General features: G+C 38.5%; 2 protein-coding genes across 2 annotated transcripts in view; one reads left to right on the forward strand and one right to left on the reverse strand.

Moving 5' to 3' along the window:
- The first annotated feature begins 97 nt into the window (after positions 1 to 97).
- Positions 98 to 13,456, forward strand: psmd6 (proteasome 26S subunit, non-ATPase 6). The gene is made up of 8 exons (XM_079845258.1): positions 98 to 379; positions 1,895 to 2,100; positions 9,261 to 9,406; positions 9,497 to 9,716; positions 12,414 to 12,522; positions 12,722 to 12,890; positions 12,978 to 13,055; positions 13,152 to 13,456. Exons 1-8 carry the CDS (start codon positions 244 to 246, stop codon positions 13,246 to 13,248), a joined length of 1,161 nt encoding a protein of 386 aa, XP_079701384.1. The 5' UTR covers positions 98 to 243; the 3' UTR covers positions 13,249 to 13,456.
- The window catches only part of atxn7 (ataxin 7), a 46,259-nt gene continuing 37,033 nt past the window's right edge, over positions 13,414 to 22,639 (reverse strand). The window contains exons 8-14 of the mRNA XM_079845238.1: positions 22,496 to 22,578; positions 21,757 to 22,025; positions 21,403 to 21,595; positions 21,003 to 21,124; positions 20,037 to 20,917; positions 16,534 to 16,670; positions 13,414 to 16,428 (exon numbers count right to left, since the gene is read on the reverse strand). Coding sequence (XP_079701364.1) covers positions 16,411 to 16,428; positions 16,534 to 16,670; positions 20,037 to 20,917; positions 21,003 to 21,124; positions 21,403 to 21,595; positions 21,757 to 22,025; positions 22,496 to 22,578 — 1,703 coding nt within the window. The 3' untranslated portion in view covers positions 13,414 to 16,410. The remainder of the gene's footprint in view (positions 16,429 to 16,533; positions 16,671 to 20,036; positions 20,918 to 21,002; positions 21,125 to 21,402; positions 21,596 to 21,756; positions 22,026 to 22,495; positions 22,579 to 22,639) is intronic.

The following is a 22,639-nucleotide window of genomic DNA, read 5'->3' on the forward strand; positions in this document are numbered from 1 at the left end:
CTATTATAGATGCAATATGACATACAACCAGACGAGGGCAGTGTTATTTTTTGTTGTTGCGTTGTTTGACTTTGATTGGATGTCTTTACCCTGCGTCGTTGTCTCGAGCAGGAGGAAGTGAATGTACACATTTTTTGTTTAGATTTCCCCCTAGTCATCGTTGCCTCCACTAGTTTATCGCCTCACTTCCCAGACATAACATATTCTCCCGTTCTTCTCTAGTTCTCTTTTAACTCTGCAAATATGCCATTGGAAAACCTGGAGGAAGAGGGTTTACCTAAAAACCCTGATCTGAGAATAGCTCAGCTGAAGTTTTTACTGACCCACAAACAAGATGCTAAAGTGAAGAGCGAGCTGATGGACGCCATCAAACTCAACAGTGAGTTCATTCACTCACACATATTGCTCGTTTAATATAATACAGGGTTTATGTGCTACTGCAATATATATACAGCTGTTTCATGCTCGATCTTTGTCATTTTCCTGCCATTTGCGGTTTAGTTGACAGGCTAAACCAAGTAGCATACTAGCTCGTTAGCTGCTAATGTATTTGGTTATCATGTAGCTACACATTTCTTCTAGCACTTCTGAATGCCGATTGTTAATTTTCTTAATTGCTATAATATACGTTAACCCAGGGCCGATTGTCACTCTGTTTACAGTTTTTTTTATCTGTTTTAAGTAATTTTCGATAGTGGAATGCCGTAGATTCTTGATTACAAAAAAAGCAAATGATAATTTTTAATCGAAATATTCCTGTATTTAACACACGTTGTTGTCCTTTTGTGATAGCATAATATCAGGATATAATCACACGATATGGGGTAAGTTTTCACAATGGGAACCTGCTATTAAATCATCGTTTTACTAATAAACACTATAATTGTATACATTTATGTAGGTGTGATTAAAATGAAAGTCAAAATATGAGTTATTCATTTAGTAATTAATTTAATGTAAATATATTAAATTAAATAGAAAATGTAATTACTATAGAGTAGGGGTGTAACAATATATCATGTCACAGTATATCGCAATACAAATGCAACAATATGTATCGTGGATAGTGACAATATATATTATGTGTAACGTTAGTTCACCCAAAATGAAAATTACTTTGTGAGAAAAAAAGTTTTAGTAGTGTCAGTACTACATTAAAATGGCAGTTGACGATGTAAAACATCGCGATGGTCGATGATATCGTCGTCGTTAGTGGTGGGGGGGAGGGGTGGTAGGTAGGTGATTTACTATATCGCTTTACATAAATACTATTTTCTACTTAAACTAAAATTGTTATTTTACTAACCCAGTGTTTTGTATGTGAATGTTGTTTTCACGTGAATATTACCACAGGAGTGAAGCACAAAGCTTTGTTTAGCCTACAAAGGAAATAAATTAGCAGTAAATGTTACATGGCAGCCATGAAAACACTATGAGAGAGCTAGGCTGAGCCCAATTTAAGATTTGTCAGCTTTTTTTGTTTTGCGATCTGGTCACCCGATTTTCTATTTATTTTAACGACAGGCCTAGTCTTATTTTATCCCAATGGACATGGACATCTCGTTTCTTTTCCCAAATCTTCCCTCGCGTCGCACCCATTTTCGCAGGGTATTATAAACGTTTCTTCGTTTCGTTTGCTTATAACTAAGTCTATTATAACTATTCACATCCTTTACTGTGGTAAAGTATAAAAAACACTGTAGGACGAATACCTTTTTACTTAATTTTAACTTAATGTCTCTCACATGATCATATAAAGATTGAAAAGCCCTCATCTAGATCACTGTTTTTCTGCTGTTTCTCTTTGGATGTATTTCCTCACATAATTATATCGAATTGTGAAACTTTAAAAATGTGAGGATGTTGATGATGTGATACTCTGTCTGTTTTGTAGATATGGCCCCGTACTATGAAGCTCTGTGCAAAGATCTGAAATGGCCGGCGGACACGGATCTGCTGAGTAAGATGAAGAAAGCAAATGAGGACGAACTGAAACGGCTGGATGATGTTTTGGAAGATGCTGAGAAGAACCTCGGGGAGAGTGAGATCAGGGATGCCATGATGGCCAAAGCTGAATATCTCATACGCATCGGTGACAAGGTAAGAATTCACAGGTCCACACTAGAGTTCATTTCATTAGCGAAATCTATGAAAAATCTGTGACTAAAACGAGACAACACCTACTTCATTAAATGATAACTGTGACTATATCAACATGCAATATCGTTGACGAAAATCACTCTTTGTTATTGTTGAATAAAAGAGGAGACGAACAAGATTAAGAATTTAAAATCCCCCAATCAGAGCTTTTCTGTTAAAAGAACACGTTTTCTACCTTGTGTTTTACTTAATGTTTGCAATCTGGCAACCATGCACACGCTCGTTCTCTGCACTGCGGTCGAAGCACAGATGATCTGAAAACGGACAAACAAGTTAGCTGCAGTTTAGCCATCTCCATTTGAGGTTTTCTGCTGAACTGAAAATGTCTTTCAGTCGGTCTGTGTTCTTTTGCTGCGACTAAATCTGCAATAAAACCTTCTCAGTGACGAACTGATATAAATCCAAACTATGTTTGCAAATGTGGTTGCTGAATAAATGCACTTTGCGCAACCTCTCTGTGACAATACACTTTGCAATAGAAATAGAATAGAAAGACTATAGAAAAACATTAATGTAATTTGGAATTGTTTTACCAGTAAGCCAATATGATAAGTAGCCTATAATAAATCAGGAAACTAGATTCAGCTAATGTAAACCATGCGTATGTGTTGACCTTCTCTTGATTTGTGCTTATAGCTGAAAGTGCTAGCCTGACCCACATCAAGATGTTGGGTCTGGGAACACACCATTGGCAGGGCTCAATCCGAGGGGCGGGATAAACGGTTGTCTTTCAAATTCCCTCTGCACACAATAGGATAGTGCTACAACCAACCAGAGCAACGAAGAAGGTGAAGCGGAGCTAGTTGATAGATTAAACTTTCGCTGTATCCGGTCGGCAAAACTCTGAACACATCTTCCTTTTTTTAAGAATGACTTCAGTGCCATAAAGTGGCCAGCACCTTTAAACTTTTAGTTTTACAAATCATCACACTAAAAATAATACTAAAATTGGATAATATTTAGAGCTTTGAAGTGCTGGAAAAAGTGTGAAACACTTGAAAAGTGCTTGAATTTCACTCTCAAAAGGTTGTACGAACCCTGAGATGAATAATGTAATAAAAAAAAATACTAAAAAACATTTGACTATTTCTTCCACAATACCATGGGGTGTTACTACATTAAATCCATGGTGAATGTTAATGATTTGTTGACTGAAAGCCCTGAATGTTTCAAAATGTTTCTCCTGATCTCCGCGTCAGCTCTGTTGGATCTGATATCTGTGGTTTATAACTGAGAATTCTGCACCAAACGCTTCCCACTAGGTCTCGCAGTAGCGATGTTTTTAATACTGAGGTGAATTCAAATGCGTTCTCACTGGATCTCCCAGCGCTGTTTAGTACCGGTGTCGTGTGATCGAGATCGGCCCATGTATGAGCTTGCGCTGCGATGTCTATTATTGCTCCGAGCTGATAAACGGCCCGCGCAGCACAGCTCAAACGAGTAGTGCGGTTTCGTTCCGCTTTGCCATCCGATGTTTCTCATTTGTAACAGAAATGGCAGCTCTTATCATTTGGGCACCGCGGTGGTGGCACCAGTGCGACCTCCAACCAAATTCAGTCGCACCAGCAGGAAAAAAGTTAAATCGCAGTCTGGAGCCCTGGTTTGTTTAAATACTGTTTCCAATATTAAAAAGAAAGAGATGTATGTAAATGTTGTGTATTTTAGCATCATGTTTTTCATTCAATATACGGAGTACCACTGAGACTTCCTTTCTGAATAGGGCTTATTATTTTGAAGGGATTTATTACATTTTCTGCTTATTATAATTTTTTTTTTAGCCCTGAACTATGTATACACCACATTTAAATGTGGTCAATAAGATTTTTTAAATGTTTTTGACTGAAGTCTCTTATGCTCACTTTGGCTGCATTTATTTGATCAAAAATACAGTAAAACGGTAATATTGTGAAATATTATTACAATTTAAAATAACTATTTCTGTTTAAAGGGGGTGGGGTGGAGGGTGTATAATTCTATTTCTTGCTGACTTAGTTAAAGAGTTGGGTGCTCATGCTAAACATGGCTAAAATTTCAAAAAATTAGTTGGACGTATGATAGGGATGGACAACAGTGGTCGAGTAATCGAGTCCTCGAACGTGACAGCGATCATCGATCATGAGAACGATGATCGCCCTGAAAAAAAAAATATTTGTCTCTTTTTTTTTTTATTGGTTATTGCGTCGTTTTGCGCGGTACCGGAGGTCTGATTGGTTAGCGTTATACAGCACGCCTCCAGACCGCTGTAAAATAAAGTGAAACTGAGGCGTGCACTGCAGTGATGTCTGGAAACACTGTGATCATTGAATGGTTAGTGCAAGATGTGCAGCGCCAATCTGTCATAGCCTACATAGCATTATAATGAGAACACCGTGGAAAATGCTGTAAATGATCTGTGTTTAGTTCCCCGTGTATCAGCTGATCCACAGAGAAACTAGCGAGAACACTCAGACTAGCGCATGAAGTTCATGTGCGCATTCGCATGCTTTTCTGCAAAAGCACGTTGTAAGATTACTTTTATGTTGTCTATATCTGATTCATCTAATATAAGAAGCGTTTGGGTGAGCTTAATAAGCTAGCAAAGCGCTGCTGTTATACCGGCTGTTGTTCATTCTCTTCAGTTTCAGCTCAAATGCATTAAGGCTCGAGCTCGACATGGTTTAGAGACAGATATTATTTTCAGATAGGCTATTTCTTTCTCAGAATCATTGATATTAGTAATGCAGCAGTGCTATACTGTTCTCGTATTTTTTAACACTAGACCTAGTTTATTTAAAGCTGTTTTTCGTTATGAGTTTGAAAACGCGCAGTGATGTCTGTAAACGCTTCGATCATGAATAATAAAATTAAGTGCATGATGTGCAGAGTCAATCTGTCAAAGCATTATTATGAGAACACGATTTTAATAAAATGTTGTTTCTGTGTGCTTTCGTTGTCCGTGTATCAGCGTTGTTAAGGGAAGAGCGCATTCAAAATGTTCCGTTTCAAACCCTAGCCTGTAAAATCTAGCACGCTGAAGTTCACATGCGCATTCACGTCCTTTTGTGTTGATTTAAGTTGTAATAGGTTCCTATTAATCTTCATATTAATATTGATATAGGGTGCGTTTGGTTGAGTTTATTAACCAGCTAGCAAGCTCTGCAGGGTGGTGTTATTTCACAGTTTCAGCTCAAAGGCAATGCTCGATATTACTGACTTGGTTATTTGAGACGGTCATTTTATAAAGATGTTTCTTTTTCAAAGACATTTATGCATCATAATCTAGCAGTTATTTTTTGTTTTATATGTTCATGTTTTCATATTCCTGTTTTCATGTCACGTTTGTATTTGTCAACAACCATTTTCATAACAGTTTTCATTATCTCAATGACGGACATGCCCCGCCCCCTGCACATGCCCCGCCCCCGAGTACTCGTTTTTGAGACCTATCGATGATCGAAATGAGAAATTGACAAAAATGCCCATCCCTAACGTATGACGTATAAGTATTTCTGTGCCAAATACACTCCTTCAGGATACGAACAAGTTTTGGAAAGTTTTTTTCGAGTATGGCAATGTATGGGTGGAATTCCTTGTATGGGCACTTCTCCAGGTGCGAGAGCCCGCCCATCAATGTGCTTTGTTCGGGTTACGGGAGCTGTCGGCAGCACTTTGTTATTAGACCACGAAATCAACAATGTCACTAAAGAAGTGTGTTTCTGGTTGTTAGGGAAAGATAACCTTGTTCAGCTTCCCAAATAACACAGCGTTAAACAGTGGATGCACTTTGTTTTTCCAGAGCATCAACAGGTGTTTTAGTTCCCGGTCACGAGTCAAAATGTCTGTGTTTTGTTGGCAATCGAAGTGTAAAATGTGTGTATAATGTAAACTAGGGTTGGGCGATGTCCCCTAAATTGGCAGTTGACGATGTTTACAGTAAAACATCGTGATGGTCGATGATATCGTCGTTTTGGGGGGGGGGGGGGGGGGTAATTATGTAAATAGGTAGATAATATACTATATCTATTTACATAAATACTATTTTCTACTTAAAACTATAATTTCGTTATTTTTACTAACCCAAATAATGAATCATCCGCTATAGGTTGCACGTGAGGGGAAAAAAATAGGTTCCTTCCACTAAGAGTTGAGCTCTTTTTAAAAAAAAATTATATCTCTTTACATAAATACTATTTTCTACTCTTAAAAAATAATTTCGTTATTTTACTAACCCAGTGTTTTGTATGTGAATGCTGTTGCAACTTGCACGTGAATATTACTACAGGAGTGAAGCACAAAGCTTTTAGCCTAGAAAGGAAATAATGGTCAGATAGCACTTTTTCATTCTGCTTTGCAATCTGGATCTGGTCACTCGATTTTCCGTGAATTTTAACAATAGGCCCAGTCCATTTTATCCCAATGGACATGGACATCTCGTTTCTTTTCCTAAATCTTCACTCACGTCGCCATTTTCGCAGGGGATTATAATCGTTTCTTCCTTTCGTTTGCTTATAATTAAGTCTATTAACTATTCACATCCTTTACTGCGGTAAAGTATAAAAAACACTGAAGGACGAATACCTTTTTACTTCAAATTGTATTTAACACAGTTTGTTCTTGTTATTAAACTTGGTTAGGCGCGTCAAGAATAGCGGTCTATTTGAATAGCGCATTTCACACACACGCCGCGGTGATTTTAGTTTCGTTTTCTCTGGCAGTGAATAATCAAACATTGCCTAAATGTCTTGCCCTTGTGGAAGATAAAATCCGCTCTTCAGAACTTTTACAACAAGTGTTGCCTTGCAACATCAGGAGAAAACTTGAAGATATTCGAGAAGGTGTCCAGCTCGTGTCCCACATTCCTCTCAAAGCGCAGAGCGGTAGGCCTATATGACGCATCTTTGCAGGGAAATAGTATGAATAAAATATTTTTCTAACTAATATTTAATTTTCTTATATTCTTGAGGTAACGATTATTTACTGAAAATCGTTTAAATGTTTTATAGGCTGTGTTGTTTCACTGACGGAAGTGCTAAAATAAACACGCATGCATATGGATGTTTCAGCCTCAAATGATTTCAAAATGTAGGCTATGCATATATCTGGCATAGACTACAGTATTTAAAATAGCATAGGCTATATGCATTAGTTACATTCTCAATTTAATTTACAGAGTAATTCCTGCTAAGTTTTTAGTTTAACTAATACTATAGAAGAGATTAGTGTGTGTCGCACTCGCAACGGGGGCGTGGCATCACGATGGTCGCGCTCCATCGTGATGTCGGTCTGCCATCACGATGGACGATGATATCGTCCATCGGCACAACCCTAATGTAAACAACACGAAGGTATAGTGAATAAAAAGTTACCCAGGGAGGGATAATGCCACACAAATGTATCGTGTGCGTGTGTGTCTCTTTAGATCCGCCCACTGTGCTCCTCCATGAGTTTGGCTGTTTTCGGAAAGAGTTGGTACAGCTTATCTGTCTATTATAAATATGATAAAACTAAAGACTTTTGAGATATGAAGGATGAAATGCTACTCTGTAGGTACTAGGGATGCAACAATACAGTTAGTCCACGGTTCAATACATACCTCGGTTTTTAACCACGGTTTTCGGTTCGGTTCGGTTCTGATGGCTTGTCACATACATTTTTTGTTATTCTATTCTTAGGTGACAGGAACAGCAAGAGGTTAAAGAGAAAAAATACTATTTTTTTATTGCAATACTCTTTCTTTATTTTACTTAAAAAAATGGAAAAACCTTACTTAAACTTAAAACTTTACTTAAAAAAAACCCTTGTACACATTCCTAGTGTATTGGATAATATAAAATAAATATATATAAAGATTTACACTGGCAGCTCAGCTGTACAGCAGCATTTAAGTATGAAATTAAACGAATGAATGTAAAAATAAAACACTACATAGACTTCACTATAAAATGTACACTGATTCTTAGCTACTGGATTAGTTTTTCAGTCAAGAGCAGTGAGTGATTTTTTTCTCTGTATTTTGTTGTTGTATTAACATTAAAGGGATATTTCACTCAAAAATGAAAATTCTGTCATCGAGAAATGAATACAGGTTTGAAACAATATTAGAGTGAGTAAATAATGACATCATTTTATAGGTGAACTGTCCCTTTAAGGACCGCGTGTTCACTGCCCTGTTGTCAATTTAAGACCTGCGTGCATCTGATATACAGACACGATTGCGATTTTACTTTCACTTTCGACATAACCGACTGTTTATGTTAACCTTGTGTGTATTTGACAGTATTAGCACAGTAAGACTACTTAGTCCAGTAATCACGTGTTTGACAGGCTTTTAGTGCGCGCGCTCTGAAAAGCGCATGTTAAAACCGCGCACGCGCATGAAACCGGCAAGGCTTTAAAACGCATGCAATGAACTTTCGTGATTGTGAATAACTATAGTGTTCCGTGAGTATAACTCCACCACTAACGTGTGATGTGAATGTATGTTGTGTTGTTCAGTATTGGGATGGAGGCAAATGATAGAATTTGTAGAAAAATAATTAATTAAATGCGAAACCGAAAAAAACGCAATTCACAAGCGCGTATTGAACCGTGAATGCCGTACCGAACGGTTCAATATTATATTGAGAATTGTGGCATCCCTAGTAGGTACTCAAGATTAAAACTGTGTTACTCCCCCTTTAAATAATTTTTAAATGTATTTATTCCTGGCATGTCAAAATTTTTCAATTCATTACTCCAGTCTTCAGTGTCACATGATCCTTCAGAAATCATTGCTCAAGAATAATTATTATCAATGTTGAAAACCGTTCAACTTAATCTTTTTTTCCACTATTTTTTGATGGGTAGACATTTTAAAGGAACAGCATGTATAGAAATTATAACATTAGAATTGTCTTTACAGTCATTTTTGATCAATTTAATGCATCCTTGCTGATTAAAAGTGTTAATTTCTTGAAAATGTTGGTGAACAGATGATTTTGGTTACATCTATTCATCTGCATGTTGCATTTGTACATTAAATGTTCTGCTTTCTATCTGTTCAGATTCTCTGTATTGGTTCTTACTTATATTTCACCTTTATCTTTAAATCCACTGATAACATTTCTCTGCCTTTCATTCAGGAAGGGGCCCTGACTGCCTTCAGGAAGACCTATGACAAGACTGTTGCGCTTGGTCACCGCTTAGATATTGTATTTTACCTGCTGAGGATCGGCCTGTTTTATATGGACAACGACCTCATCACCCGCAACACTGAGAAAGCCAAAAGGTATGGTATAGAGTGCATACTTATTTTTAATTAACGAATGCATCCCAAGCTCAAATGTTGGCCTGACATTACCTTTGTGTGAATGAACAGTCTGATTGAAGAAGGTGGAGACTGGGACCGGAGGAATCGTCTGAAGGTGTATCAGGGCCTCTACTGTGTTGCCATCCGGGATTTCAAACAGGCAGCGGAGCTCTTTCTGGACACTGTCTCCACATTCACCTCATATGAGCTTATGGACTACAAGACGTTTGTCACATACACCGTCTACGTGTGTATGATTGCATTGAAGAGGCCCGACCTGAGAGAGAAGGTAAGATCTGGTCTAAATGTTTATATATATTTTTTTTTTTTCAAAAAAATTAATAAATATGATTAAAGTCCTGCTTTGGGCTACAATGTATACACTACATCAAAAGTTTGGGCTCTTTAAGAATTTTTTTTTTTTAATTAATTCTATGATTCAGCAGCACTCATTAAATTAACCAAAAGTGACCGTAAAAACATGCATAATGTTTCAAATAACTGCTGTTTTTCCAGCTTTCTATTCATCAAAGTATCACCATTTCCATGAAAATATTAAGCAGCACAACTGTTTTCCACTTTTCCACTAATAAGTCAACATATTAAAATGATTTCTGAAGGATCATGTGACACTGAAGACTAGTGTAATAAAGCAGAGTTCAACTTTGCCATCAGAGGAATAAATTACATTTGAAAATATATTATAAAACAGTCATTTTAAATTGTAATAAAATGTCACAATATTACTGTTTTTAATAACATGGCATTCAACAAACCCCAAATTTTTAAATGGTACTGATATTTGATCCCACCGACCTACAAACATGACCAATTTATACTGTGTGAGAGAAACTATTTATTATTTTAATAGTAATATTAAAATATTTTCTGGAGCATATTCTCTTTACATTAGAGCTAAAGATAATCATCAGGGATCATTTAAATGTATTAAGTTAATGATCAAACTCTTACAAATATTCTAATTTATTTATTTTTTCCACCAGAAAACGATATACGTTTTTCATGGTTAATGTAATTTCAGACTTGTCTTTAAAAGGCAGAATAAAAAGGAAACCGTAATATCGTGATCTCTAAAATTCTCAGTTTTTCCATTAACATTGCCTACCTATTATTGTGGCCCAGTTTGTGCTGAATACAGTGTAATGAGACTTTAGCCATATGTTTATAAGCATCTAAAAAAAAGCACAAATGTCAGGGCATGTTAACTTCACCCGTGCCCCCAAACCCCTCAAGTTTACTATGTACCTCCTAGCAACCCTTTGAGGCTCTCTGCACCCGTTTGAAATCCCCAGCTTTATTGAATCACATCTATAAATTTGTGCAATGCATTTAAAAACCACTTAACCCGAGCAACATAAAGTGCTTTAGCTCCACATAAGAGATGATCCAGTTTGTTGTGACCCAAATGCAAGTGTGCAATTCAGAACGTAATCTGCTAAACAAAAGACTTTGTGTTGTGTTGTATGGGTAAAACCTAATACAGATCAGGGCTCCAGACTAACTTTTTTCACTAGGAGCACAGTTAGGGGGCACACCGTAAATCAACATGCTAACCAAATCTACTAATTTCCACTGTATTACTAATAGGGATGGGTATCTTGCCGATACTGCTTATCGATCCGGTACTTTAACGGTATTCTTATCAGTTCTTTTTATTATACTGTATATATTTTTTTTTTTATAAAAAAAAAAAAAAACATAATTAAGAACGTTAAATTAACATGGCTTTATAATCTGAAAAGTAAACTATAGCAAAAGAAACAGCATTGTTTGAACATAATATAAAACATCTATTTGTAAATGGACCAGTGTGCAGGCATTCGTAAGGTCTGCCAACATTAATATTACTTAGAAAGAACAAACCTACAAATAAATCTAATAAAGTAATGAAATGTAAAATAACACTGCATAGTTTTCACTGTATAAATTGATAGATTAATGCTTATAAAAGCTAAAGTTATTCATTCAAGAGATGTGAATATTTTCTATTTGCCTTTTGTTCGATTCGAATTAATGGCTCAATCGTCAGCAGGTTTATTAAGACGCTGCCCCTTTAAGACCGAATGCAGAACTAATAATATCAGATTCTCCTATTTCTCCAAACTATTTACGCCCATTTAAGATATAAACTGTTAAAGTAACTACTCTCCAATCCGGTCATTTTGATACAGGCTATTTGTTGTTTATTTGATGGTTTAGACACGCACACAAAGCCTAAAATATTAAGTCCAAGTCGGTCCATTTCGCCGCACACACACATAAGCCGCCTTGAAGTTGGAAACAGCGTCTCTTGCGCGAATTATTGCGCATTTAATAGCTCTTTATTATCAAACACATCCCGCAGTTTAGCAACAGTAGAGACTGCAGTTTACAACAATCGCTGTTTCTGACTTTAGGTTTAGGGAGAAATGACAGCGCAAGGCTGAGAAGGGAAGGATGTCGCGCTCGACGAAACATGGCTATAGGAATAGTTTTACCTCATATCATCGTTTTATAATTCTTGGAAGCCGACATCTAAAAGTAAAATTAGATTAATATCACAGCACCTCCCTAAAGTTTAAGAAGACTACTCTTTTGTTTAGTTCTCTTGGTCATCGTCACTCAAGCTGACTGTGGTGTTGCGTTCACTGTAGCTCCACGTGAGAGAGCTCGCTCGCTTTCTCTCTCTCTCTTCTGGATTGTGAATAGCAAAAATGCATCACTGACAAATGGTTTATCTCATATAGAAACGGCTGGCAAAGATAGAATTTGCCAGATATAACGTCTATCAATTATAAATAGTAAGTGTATTTTCTTAATTTCTCCAATACCGACAGCAGGCAAATTTACTGGTCGCACATGTGCGACTGGATGTAAAATTCAGTCACACACTCTCAAATTTTAGTCGCAGTCTGGAGCCCTGCAGATGCAATTAAATCTAATGGAAATCCTACGCAACAACTAAAATATCGGTCTTTCTTTTTAGGTGATTAAAGGTGCTGAGATCTTGGAGGTGTTGCACAGTTTACCTGCTGTCCGTCAGTACCTCTTCTCTCTCTACGAGTGCCGTTATTCTGTATTCTTCCAATCATTGGGTAAGGAAAATAATAGCGGAGCAGTCCAGTACCTCATGTTTAAGAACAATACAAGAGAATGTTATTGCTTAACTAGCCACGCTCCGCTTTAAGATGCTGTATTATTTATTTGCAGTGTTTACTGACAGCGCTTCTCAGAGTGTTCTGTCATTGTTTAAAAATGTGTTTGTTAGATGTTCCATCTGTTTCCCTTCTGTAGCTCGAGTGGAACAGGAGATGAAGCAAGACTGGTTGTTTGCTCCTCATTACCGTTACTATGTTCGAGAGATGCGCATCCTAGCCTACAGCCAGTTACTAGAATCCTACCGCTCCCTCACGCTGGGATACATGGCCGAAGCGTTTGGAGTCAGCACAGAGTTCATTGACCAGTACGTTACCACATTCGTGAAAACTTCTATGCTAAAACGTACATAAGCATTTTTTCTTCACTCACTCTGGTCTTTTTCTTTCCCAAGGGAGCTGTCACGATTTATCGCTGCTGGCCGTTTGCATTGCAAGATCGACAAAGTTAATGAGATTGTGGAAACCAACAGGTGAAGACATAAACATTTGTGTCTATTAATAATTGAAATATATCGGAGCTATGATAAACTAACCGTTTTTTTTTTTCTTCTTCTCCCCCCCCCCAGACCTGATAGTAAGAATTGGCAGTACCAGGAAACCATAAAGAAAGGTGATCTCCTGCTTAATAGAGTGCAGAAGCTGTCCAGAGTGATCAACATGTAGTCCAGAATGTGGCGATTGATCGATATCCATCTTTTCTTGTGAGCAAGCTGACTTTTGTTTTATGTACAGTATATAATAAAACTGAATTGGAGGAAACTGTTGAGTTTGTCTTTGTTGTGTGAGCAAATGGGGGGGGAGAAAAGATGAGTCTGACACATTTTTCTTATAAATAACTGTATAAATTATTTTTTTTATATTTACAGAAACTTGTTACAAAACAAATATACTATACAATCTTTTCTTTAAATATTAAGTAAATCTACCCTACTGTGTTTGTTCATGAATTACATAGCAGCCAACACACAAAAGTCCAGCTGATCAAATGATTTTTGAATATGTATACAAAAAAAAGAAAAGAAATCAAAATATACACACTTGTACATAGGTTTATATGTAGAGGCTTCTTCCCAAAAAGCAAACTGTTTTTATCTTTGATTCACATTCCAAATTTGTTATGTTTAATCTTCACAAAGCTTTCATCGTCCGAAAACAGTGGAGTTACAATTTCAAGGTAAACAGTACATTTGTCTGCCTAAAGCATCGGTTGAAGTCACTGACTTTGTCTCAAAAATATCTATCCCTCTCGCTTTGAAAATCTCTAATATCAAAAGTAGTCATAAAAGAATACAAGGGACAGACAGGAAGCTTTTCTCGCGTCAGTGTCAAGTGTTACTCCTCTGCCGTGCATTTCATCAATCAGTTACCGCTCTACTTGAAGGGGAAAAGGGCGACGTATGAGATTCCTAGGCAGGTTTAAAACATTTCGAAACCTTTATATAACATTCAAGTACTGTGGAAAAATGAATACATGAAATAAAAAGCTCTGCCTCAACAACAGTCGATGAGAAACTAATTCAGGCACTTTCTCTTTTTTGTCAGCGTTAAATAAAAGCAAATGAATAATTCAAATTGTATATACAGTGTATCCAATTACAACATTTGGCAACAGTGGTGCACCTTTTGCACTATACAACTGTTTTGTTCCCTCTTCCAGTTAGAAAAGTCCTACAAAATACATCAGCCAGCCGGAAATCTTTTGCACAGTTGAACGGGCTATTTTGACATTCTCTGACCTCTTGGATTGAGATGGGGCGCATCATGAGGGGGAAAAGCGCTATTAACACCTACAAAAAAAATAATCTATACGGTAGATTTTGGCCTATATCCCACTACTGTGGCAACAATCTGTCTGGGGGAACTCGGCATGTGACTAACAAGAAGCTGTGTTTGGATAGAGTGGCGTATTGCATTATCGGCTTGGCAGTGAACCACTTCTAATAATCTTAGAATGTTTCCATTTACTAAATAAATAATAATGATCTCAATTGTACCAAAAATTTTTACGAAAATGCCTGTGCAAAAATACATCTCCATATGTACAATTCTTTAACAAAATATGTAATCTGAAATAGGGATACTTCAATATTTGTATTCGGTTTCGTGTACGAAAAAGCAGAAGGAAAAAAATACACACACACAAAAAAAAAAAAACCCCAAGGGAAAAAAAATTCACGCTCTACTTCTCAGCAACGATTGCTGACTGACATCAGTGGAGCTCAGGAATTTACAGGAGTCTTAAAGAAAAGGCCCAACTCACACAAATCGAAATCCAGCTCAGCATCTCTTCTGAAGATCAACGAGCCAAAAAAAGGATCTATTGCCTTTTTAAGTCGACAGACCCACAATGAAATTGAGATTTAAATCAGAATGTCCAGCTACTAACCTCTTTAGGTGTGTGTCGGATCAATGCATGCTTAACGCTGTATAAGTTAGTGGTTATTTCATGAGATGGTGATGGCCAGACTACTGTATATGTGTCTCACAGTATTGAGTAATGAAGATGTCTCCTCCATTGCTGAGATGATAGCGTGTCTATGGCTCAACATTAGCTAGCCATAAGCCCCTTTCTGAGATTGAAAGGGCAAAAAACAATACCATGCCTAAGGCATTGATACCAGGAAATGGCTCTCCTACAATCGTTTGAGCAAGACTGCAGATTTGAGTACATTAAGATTTCAGCACATGCTTCTTTAGTGCTACAATGGGTATTTGGAGGAGGTGAAACGTCACCTGCTGTCTCTCATTTTGTTCCTGCTGTTGTTGTTTTCGCATGTGCTAAAAGCTTTACTGAATCGAGCCCTTAATGTACCTAAAACTGAATATTTTCTGGAGCTTCAACAGACAACTGTTGCTCAGAAATTCAGTAAAGACATGCTAGGCTATGAACAAACCTGAAATTACTGAAATGAATGGGGTGGGAAGAAAAAAAAAAATCAAGTGCTTTAGTTAATGCAGGGTGTTAGAGTTCAAGTCAGGGTTGGATTTTCCTGTAAAAAAAAAAAAAAAAGAAGCCCCAAATAACTCTCCTTTAGCTGAAGTTCATAAAAATTCCCTTGAAATCAAACAAAAATCTAAATTTAAACATTAGGGGTTTTTTTCTCCCCAAAACCAATGGAAAAATGGTGTATGATAAATGGTATTTTGTTCTGTTTGCTGTAAACAAAACGTGGTCTAAAAATGTCTCGATTGCATAATCTTTTAAGTTTAGGTTGCTCGTGTTGAAACTCCACTCCTGTCATGTCTATCTGCAGTGAGCGTAGCTCGATCTTATTCAGCCTTCCAGTGAGAGATCGTGTTTTATGATTAACAGAAGTTGATTGTGTGTCTACTGTAGGGATGCTCCTCTCCTGTACACTTCCTCCAAGGCTGAGTAGGATTTCAGTTTCCAGTAGTCCACACGTACCGAAGAACATCGGTAAAGGAACTGTTACCGTCGCCCATCCCTCCTATGCTTGGTAGTGTTGGTGAGGCTACGTACCAGCCCAAATCTGTACCTTCAGACCCCAGCGAAAGTGCTCAGGCTGGGTAGCTCTACGCAGCAGGCGTTGTACCCAATGGTGCATTGTATAGATTCATTATAACCTCCGACAGGAGAACTATATCTCTCTGGCTTTTTATCCTATCCCAGGAGAGTGCCCCTGCATGGCTTTGGGAGGAAATCCCCACGAAGGACATCAAATGGGCCACCCAGTGTGCGTTCCACCCTGAGGATTGTGGGAAGAGTAAGAGAAAAAGAAGGCCTCGTGCAGAGTGGCATGAGGGGGCTGAGGGAGCTCTGGGTCCAGCCTACTGCTCAGCACGCTCAGAGCCTCCACACCGGTGTCAGGGACGAGCCTTTGGCTGCGGGAAACACACAAGAGCGGAAATGTAATGTGTAGGAGGACGAGACCAGATTACATTCTCAACTAAAACAATGAAGCAACCGGATGATGTAAGCAAACTAACCTGATGTATGAGTGAATTGTTAGGGAGCCCTGGTGGTCCAGGTATAGAGCGAGCGTGCTTGCTGTGGATGTTGTTGATTGATGGAGACTTGGCCATTTTGGGCCTGCCAGGACCTTGTCCTCCTCCTGCTCCAGACGCTGTCAAAGTTGTTACAAAATTTGAATGAGAAACAGCACTTTTGACGTTGATGTAAAGTCTACAAATGAATTTTGGTTTATGTTTCTAGGACTTAATGAAGATGTCAATCCGGAAAAGTCAGCCTTGTTCATTTTAAAACAAAACTTTTTTTAAAGTTAAACTTTGAAGAACGTGATTAAAAAGCATAAAACTAAACTGAAATGTAACGAGCCAAAATAAATTGAACCCAGAATTAAGAAACAAACGAAACTGGATTAATACTAACATGAGTCTAGATTGAAATGAACCTGAAACCGCATCGAAGATAAAGTCATACGAAAAACTGGATTAAACATACTAAAGTAAAATTAGGTGAAATTCAGTAGATCAAAATTAAACTAAGATGAAACGGGGTTGATAATAGTGTGTTTCAGTGTTTGTCATTTCACATTAATACATTAGAAAGAGTCTAGACTGAAGCTGAACTGAAATGAACCTGAAACTGCATCAAAGATAAAGTCATACGAAAAACTGGATTAAACATACTAAAGTAAAATTAGGTGAAATAGATCTGGATCAAAATGAAACTAAGATGAAACGGGTTGATACTAACGTGAAACACTGAAAAAATAAAATTGACATTAGACAGAGTCTGGATTAAAACTAAACAAATGAAACAAATCAACAGAAACTGGATCAAAGAAAAAACTCATTTGAATCTGAAACAGTATTAACACAGACTGAAATTAAACGAGAACCTAAAAAGAAATGAAATAGAATCTGGATTCACCTGGATTGATACTAAATTGACATTAGACAGTCTGATTTGGACTGAAACTAAACTGAAATAAAAAAAACAAATCAACAGAATCTGGATAAGATTGAAGAAGATCAAAGATCAAATCATTTGAATATGAAATAAAATAAAGTAAAATAGAATGAAACCCGTACTGAAATGACACAGAAACCAAATTAAAACTTAAAATAAATTAAATAGATTTAGTTAAATATGATTCACTTCGAAATGAAAATGTCCTGATATTTGACTCACCCCCATCTCATCTAAGATGTTCATGTCTTTCTTTCTTCAGTCGAAAATAAATTTATTTTTTTGAGGAAAACATGATTTTTCTCCCCATCACAGACTTCCATGGCAACCAAAATGTGTAAGGTCCAAATCAATGCAGTTTCAAAGCGCTTTAAAGGGCTTCAGAGGCTCTGCGCAGTCCCAGATGAGGAATAGGGTCTTATCTAACGGAACCATTGCTAGATTTTTTTGTTTGTTTTTTTTGCCATAAAGTGGCCAGCACCTTTAAACTTTTAGTTTTACAAATCATCACACTAAAAATAATATTAAAAAGGGGTAATATTTAGAGCTTTGAAGTGCTGGGAAAAGTGTGAAACACTTGAAAAGTGCTTGAATTTCACTCTCAAAAGGTTGTACGAAACCTGAGATGAATAATGTAATAAAAATAAAAAATAAAACACATTTGACTATTTCTTCCACAATAGCATGGGGTGTTACTACATTAAATCCATGGTGAATGTTTATGATTTGTTGACTGAAAGCCCTGAATGTTTCAAAATGTTTCTCCTGATCTCCGCGTCAGCTCTGTTGGATCTGATATCTGTGGTTTATAACTGAGAATTCTGCACCAAACGCTTCCCACTAGGTCTCGCAGTAGCGATGTTTTTAATACTGAGGGTGAATTCAAATGCGTTCTCACTGGATCTCCCAGCGCTGTTTAGTACCGGTGTCGTGTGATCGAGATCGGCCCATGTATGAGCTCGCACTGCGATGTCTATTATTGCTCCGAGCTGATAAACGGTCCGCGCAGCACAGCTTAAACGAATAGCGCAGTTCCGTTCTGCTTTCGTTTCGTTTGCCGTCCGATCTTTCTCATAAGCAACAGAAATGGCAGCTCTTATCAGTTGAGCACCGTGGTGGTGGCACCAGTGCGACCTCCAACCAAATTCAGTCGCACCAGCAGGAAAAAAGTTCGCAAAATGCGACCATTTAGTCGCAGTCTGGAGCCCTGGAAGCCCTTCGAAGTGCTTTGAAGCTGCATTGATTTTGACCTTCAACATTTTGGTTGCCATGGAAGTCTATGGTGTGGAGAAAAATCCTGGAATGTTTTCCTCAAAAAAAAAAAATTTATTATTATTTTCGACTGAAGAAAGACATGAAGATTTTGGATGAGATGGGGGTGAGTAAAATATCAGAAGATTTTCATTTTGAAGTGAACTAATCCTTTAATTAAAAATAACCTGAGATGAAAACCCAAATCTAAGAACTAATGCAAGTGAAACAGAAGCTGGATTAATGCTAAAATGACATTAGACAGAGTCTGATTTGGACAAACTAAACTCAAATGAAACAGAAGCTAGATCAAAACTAAAATCAAATGAAGCTGGAATCTGGATTAGGGATGCACCGGTTGACCGGCCAAAAACCGGAACCGGCCGGTTTTTGCTTCTAGCGTGCGATCGGCAACCGTCCGGTTTTCTTTGTATTTTTCTGCCGATTTTTCCGGAAGTGCGCCCGCGTGCACATACGCCTATATTGCAATCATTCGCGAACATGTCACTGTGTGTTACAAACGGAAACTGGAGAACTGAGGGAAGAGACGAGATACGCTGAAGGGAAAGAAGAGCCGCTTTCCTGCGCGAGCTGAAGTTACGCGAGCTTACCTCTCCGCGTCCTGCACAAGCAGATGAGCGTTTGTTCAGCTCAGCTTCTCAATTGTTGGATCGGATGAAAACGAAACTTGTGACAAAGCCGAAATACTTCTTTTTGTAGCCTAAAGAAGAACATGCATGCACTTTTCAGTTCTGTAGCCTATAGGATGATCATTTTTATTTTACCTTAAAATTACATTAACTTAATTTGATTTAAAAAGGACCTACTGTAGCATCTTATATTTTTTCGTTGCACTAAACTATTATTTGATTTAACATTTTGGAACAATTACATTGGTTTTATTTCATTTCACAGGTAAAGACTTTTTTTCTTTACACTGAATTTAAAAACAAATGCTGATTTAAGTAACATATTTGTTTGGATTGCAGAATATGCAGTTGTTGCCTTTAATTTCACTTTTCAGCCTTTTAATTTCCAATTCAATTTCCCGTTAATTTCAGATTGCGGACTTGTTTTCACTAGCCAAAAGCCAATTTAGCCTGTTAAATACCACATAAACATCTTGTTCATGTATACTTTAGTTCTTTTATTGTGTAATTTTTTTTTTTTATTATTGGAAATCGGTATCGGAATCGGCCAGTTTCCTTGAAAAAAATCGGTATCAGAATCGGCCATGTAAAATCATGATCGGTGCATCACTAATCTGGATTAAAACAGTGAATCTGTATTGATAAGGTGTATGGACCTGTGCTGTTGAGGCTACTTGAGCCAGGTGAACCCTTCCTCCTTTTGGCTTCTAGACGTGCATCTGCGTGATGATCGCTGCTCTGGTGAACAAATGGCCCGAGGGAGAGGGTGGAGTCGCTGCTGTTCATCACCACACTCATGCGTTTAATGGACTCGGCAGGGCTGCCAGAAGGAGGGCCGCGTCCTGTCGAGTCCTGCTTCAAACTCAGAGAGTTGGCCCTGCCTGGGGTGCAGTTTACCCCCACACTGTACACCCCGCTGTGGGATGTTGACGACGCTGATGACGATGAAGACGAAGAGGGGGTGGAGGCGAGCGAGGAGTGATAGGCACTGCCCAGGCTGCCCAAGTTTACTGCGCAGTTCTTCTTAAAAGATGAGGAAGATTCAGAGGTGTAAGTGCTATGGGAGGTCAGCAGGGAGCTGTTTTTCCGCTTCTTGCCCGAACTGAGGCTACCGCTCGCACTTCCGCTGACGCTAACACTGCTATTATTACTACCCTTGACGATAGAGTTACTTAGGCTGGAGGATGGCTCCCGAGCCCTGAAGGACTTTGTACCAGATCGGGATTTAAGGGGTCGGTTGGAGCCCAACGAGGGTAGCGAGGACAAGTGGGCTGAAGGCATCTGGGGTGATGAGGCTGACACTTGTCTAGAAGCGCCACTGTAGGCGGGCTGCTCGGTTGCGGAGGCTTGCGGAGAACAGCGGGCGTTTAGGGTGGTGCCGTATGACAGGACCGGCTTGCTATCATAAGGCGGCGGCGAAGACAAGCCGAGAAAGCCTGTGGAAATGGAGGAGGATGAGGAAGAATGTGAATTTGTGCTCGTCCGGTGAGAGGCTGTCGGTGTTGTTGCAGAGTTCTCCAACGCCAGAGGGATTTTCCTACAAAGTAAAGGAAAGAAATCTCAATTAGGACTGAGGTCATCACAAAACCAGCTGCTTGTAGGAAGGGTCTCAACGCACTCACTTCCACATTTGTGAGTTGACATGCTTGTCCAGCATGGTGGTGAGAACACACCGTACTTTATCCCAGCGCCGGTCAAATGTGTGACATCCTCTCCCGTACAAACGACTTCCAAACGTGCAGTACTGGTGAGAGACAGAACATGAATAGTAGTTCATATAAAGTCATACAGAACATTCTCTTCAAGCATTCAGATGAAGGTTGACTCGACTTGAAAATTGCATTAAAGAGGGTGGCTTGCCACAAAATTGGATTCAAATGTGGCTTTGGATATTAATTTAAACTCGTTTTAGAATAGCTTGGTGATTCAAAAGCTGAAAATAAATGCAAGTGATTTTTTAAGCAGGCACTTGTGTATGAGACATTCACCACTTAACCCCCCCCCAAGGTTTCTTGCACTTACAGCAGCTGGTCGTGGGTGGTAACCCGAATAATGGCAGTCCAGTTTCTCCGTGGCTTCCTCCCTCTCCTCATTCTCTCCCTCGTCGCTGGAGAGGCGGCTGCTCTCAGTACCAACAGGGGCTGAGTGAGAGTGGTGGGCCTGGTCGTGGGCCACGGCTGGGTCTCCTCCACTGTGAGAGTTACTGTTGTTCAGTCTGAAGAGAAAGAAGAGCACCTTAACCTTTGTCTTGGTTGTCCCACACAACAAAAACAACTGGAGATTTATAAAAATGACCGTAAACTACCACAATTTGGCTAATCAATCAAACAGGAAGCTGATTTAGAGGAAATAGTGGGGCAGGAGGAAGCAACTCACCGTGGAAGCCCAGAATTATGAGGTTTGGGTTTGCTGAGGGGCAAAGGCTTGGTGGCATCAGCTGTGCCATTGCCATGGGAGACCGGGTGAGGGTCTTGTGAGAGGCGGGAAGGGGGAGGGTGAGGGTCCCTGAGAGGGGGTGCTGGGTGTGAGGGGTCCAACCTGAAGTGCAACTCCTTGTCGCGCGCTTTGCTCTTGTGCTCAGCGAGCAGCGTGTCAAAGCGTTGCCGCCGCCCGAGCACCGCCCTCCTCTGGCTTATGGAATGTGTCTGTGAAGACATGGGGGTGAAATTTAACGGTTCGGTCAAGCAAATAAATGTTTTGTTCACTTACTCATTAGGGATGTCCTAGAGATGCACTATACTGTGACCAAATTGATATCGGACAAGATCATTCTGGTTATAAAGATATTCAGAAATAAAATAAATCAAATCAGGATAACATTTGAACTTTTTATCTGCTATTTTATTATTGCTATATTATAATATTATGGTGATATTCAAAAATAAAGAATAAAATACAATATAATATCTGGCTTTATTATTGATACTGTATTATTATATTCGGGCTATATTCAAAAATAAAATAATCTATTGTATAATGTCTGGGTTTAAAAAAGTCTGACAATGTCTAACATGTGAAAATGATTATTGGCAGTAACATAGAAATAATAGCTGCCTATTTGTATGGGCCAAAATGTCCATAGTGCAACATATTTTCAAAGTGTAAGGAGACACACCTTGCATGTTAAGGATCTTGTGCATGGCTTATGTGCTGTCATATCCATAACCCCACAATGGATATCTGGATTAAACTCTCGCTCTAAAAGAAACATATAACAGAACACATAAGAGGGTTGTACTTTCTTCAATACAATTTAGTA

Source organism: Gobio gobio (assembly GCF_949357685.1).
Source record: "Gobio gobio genome assembly, chromosome: 19".
In the NCBI taxonomy this organism is placed as follows: domain Eukaryota; kingdom Metazoa; phylum Chordata; class Actinopteri; order Cypriniformes; family Gobionidae; genus Gobio; species Gobio gobio.

Coding starts and splice junctions, on each gene's coding strand:
- psmd6 (XM_079845258.1), top strand. CDS start 244: ATGCCATTGGAAAACCTGGAGGAAGAGGGTTTACCTAAAAACCCTGAT. Junction 9,717..12,413: donor GGCCCGACCTGAGAGAGAAG/GTAAGATCTGGT, acceptor CTTTCTTTTTAG/GTGATTAAAGGTGCTGAGAT. Junction 13,056..13,151: donor GAGATTGTGGAAACCAACAG/GTGAAGACATAA, acceptor CCCCCCCCCCAG/ACCTGATAGTAAGAATTGGC.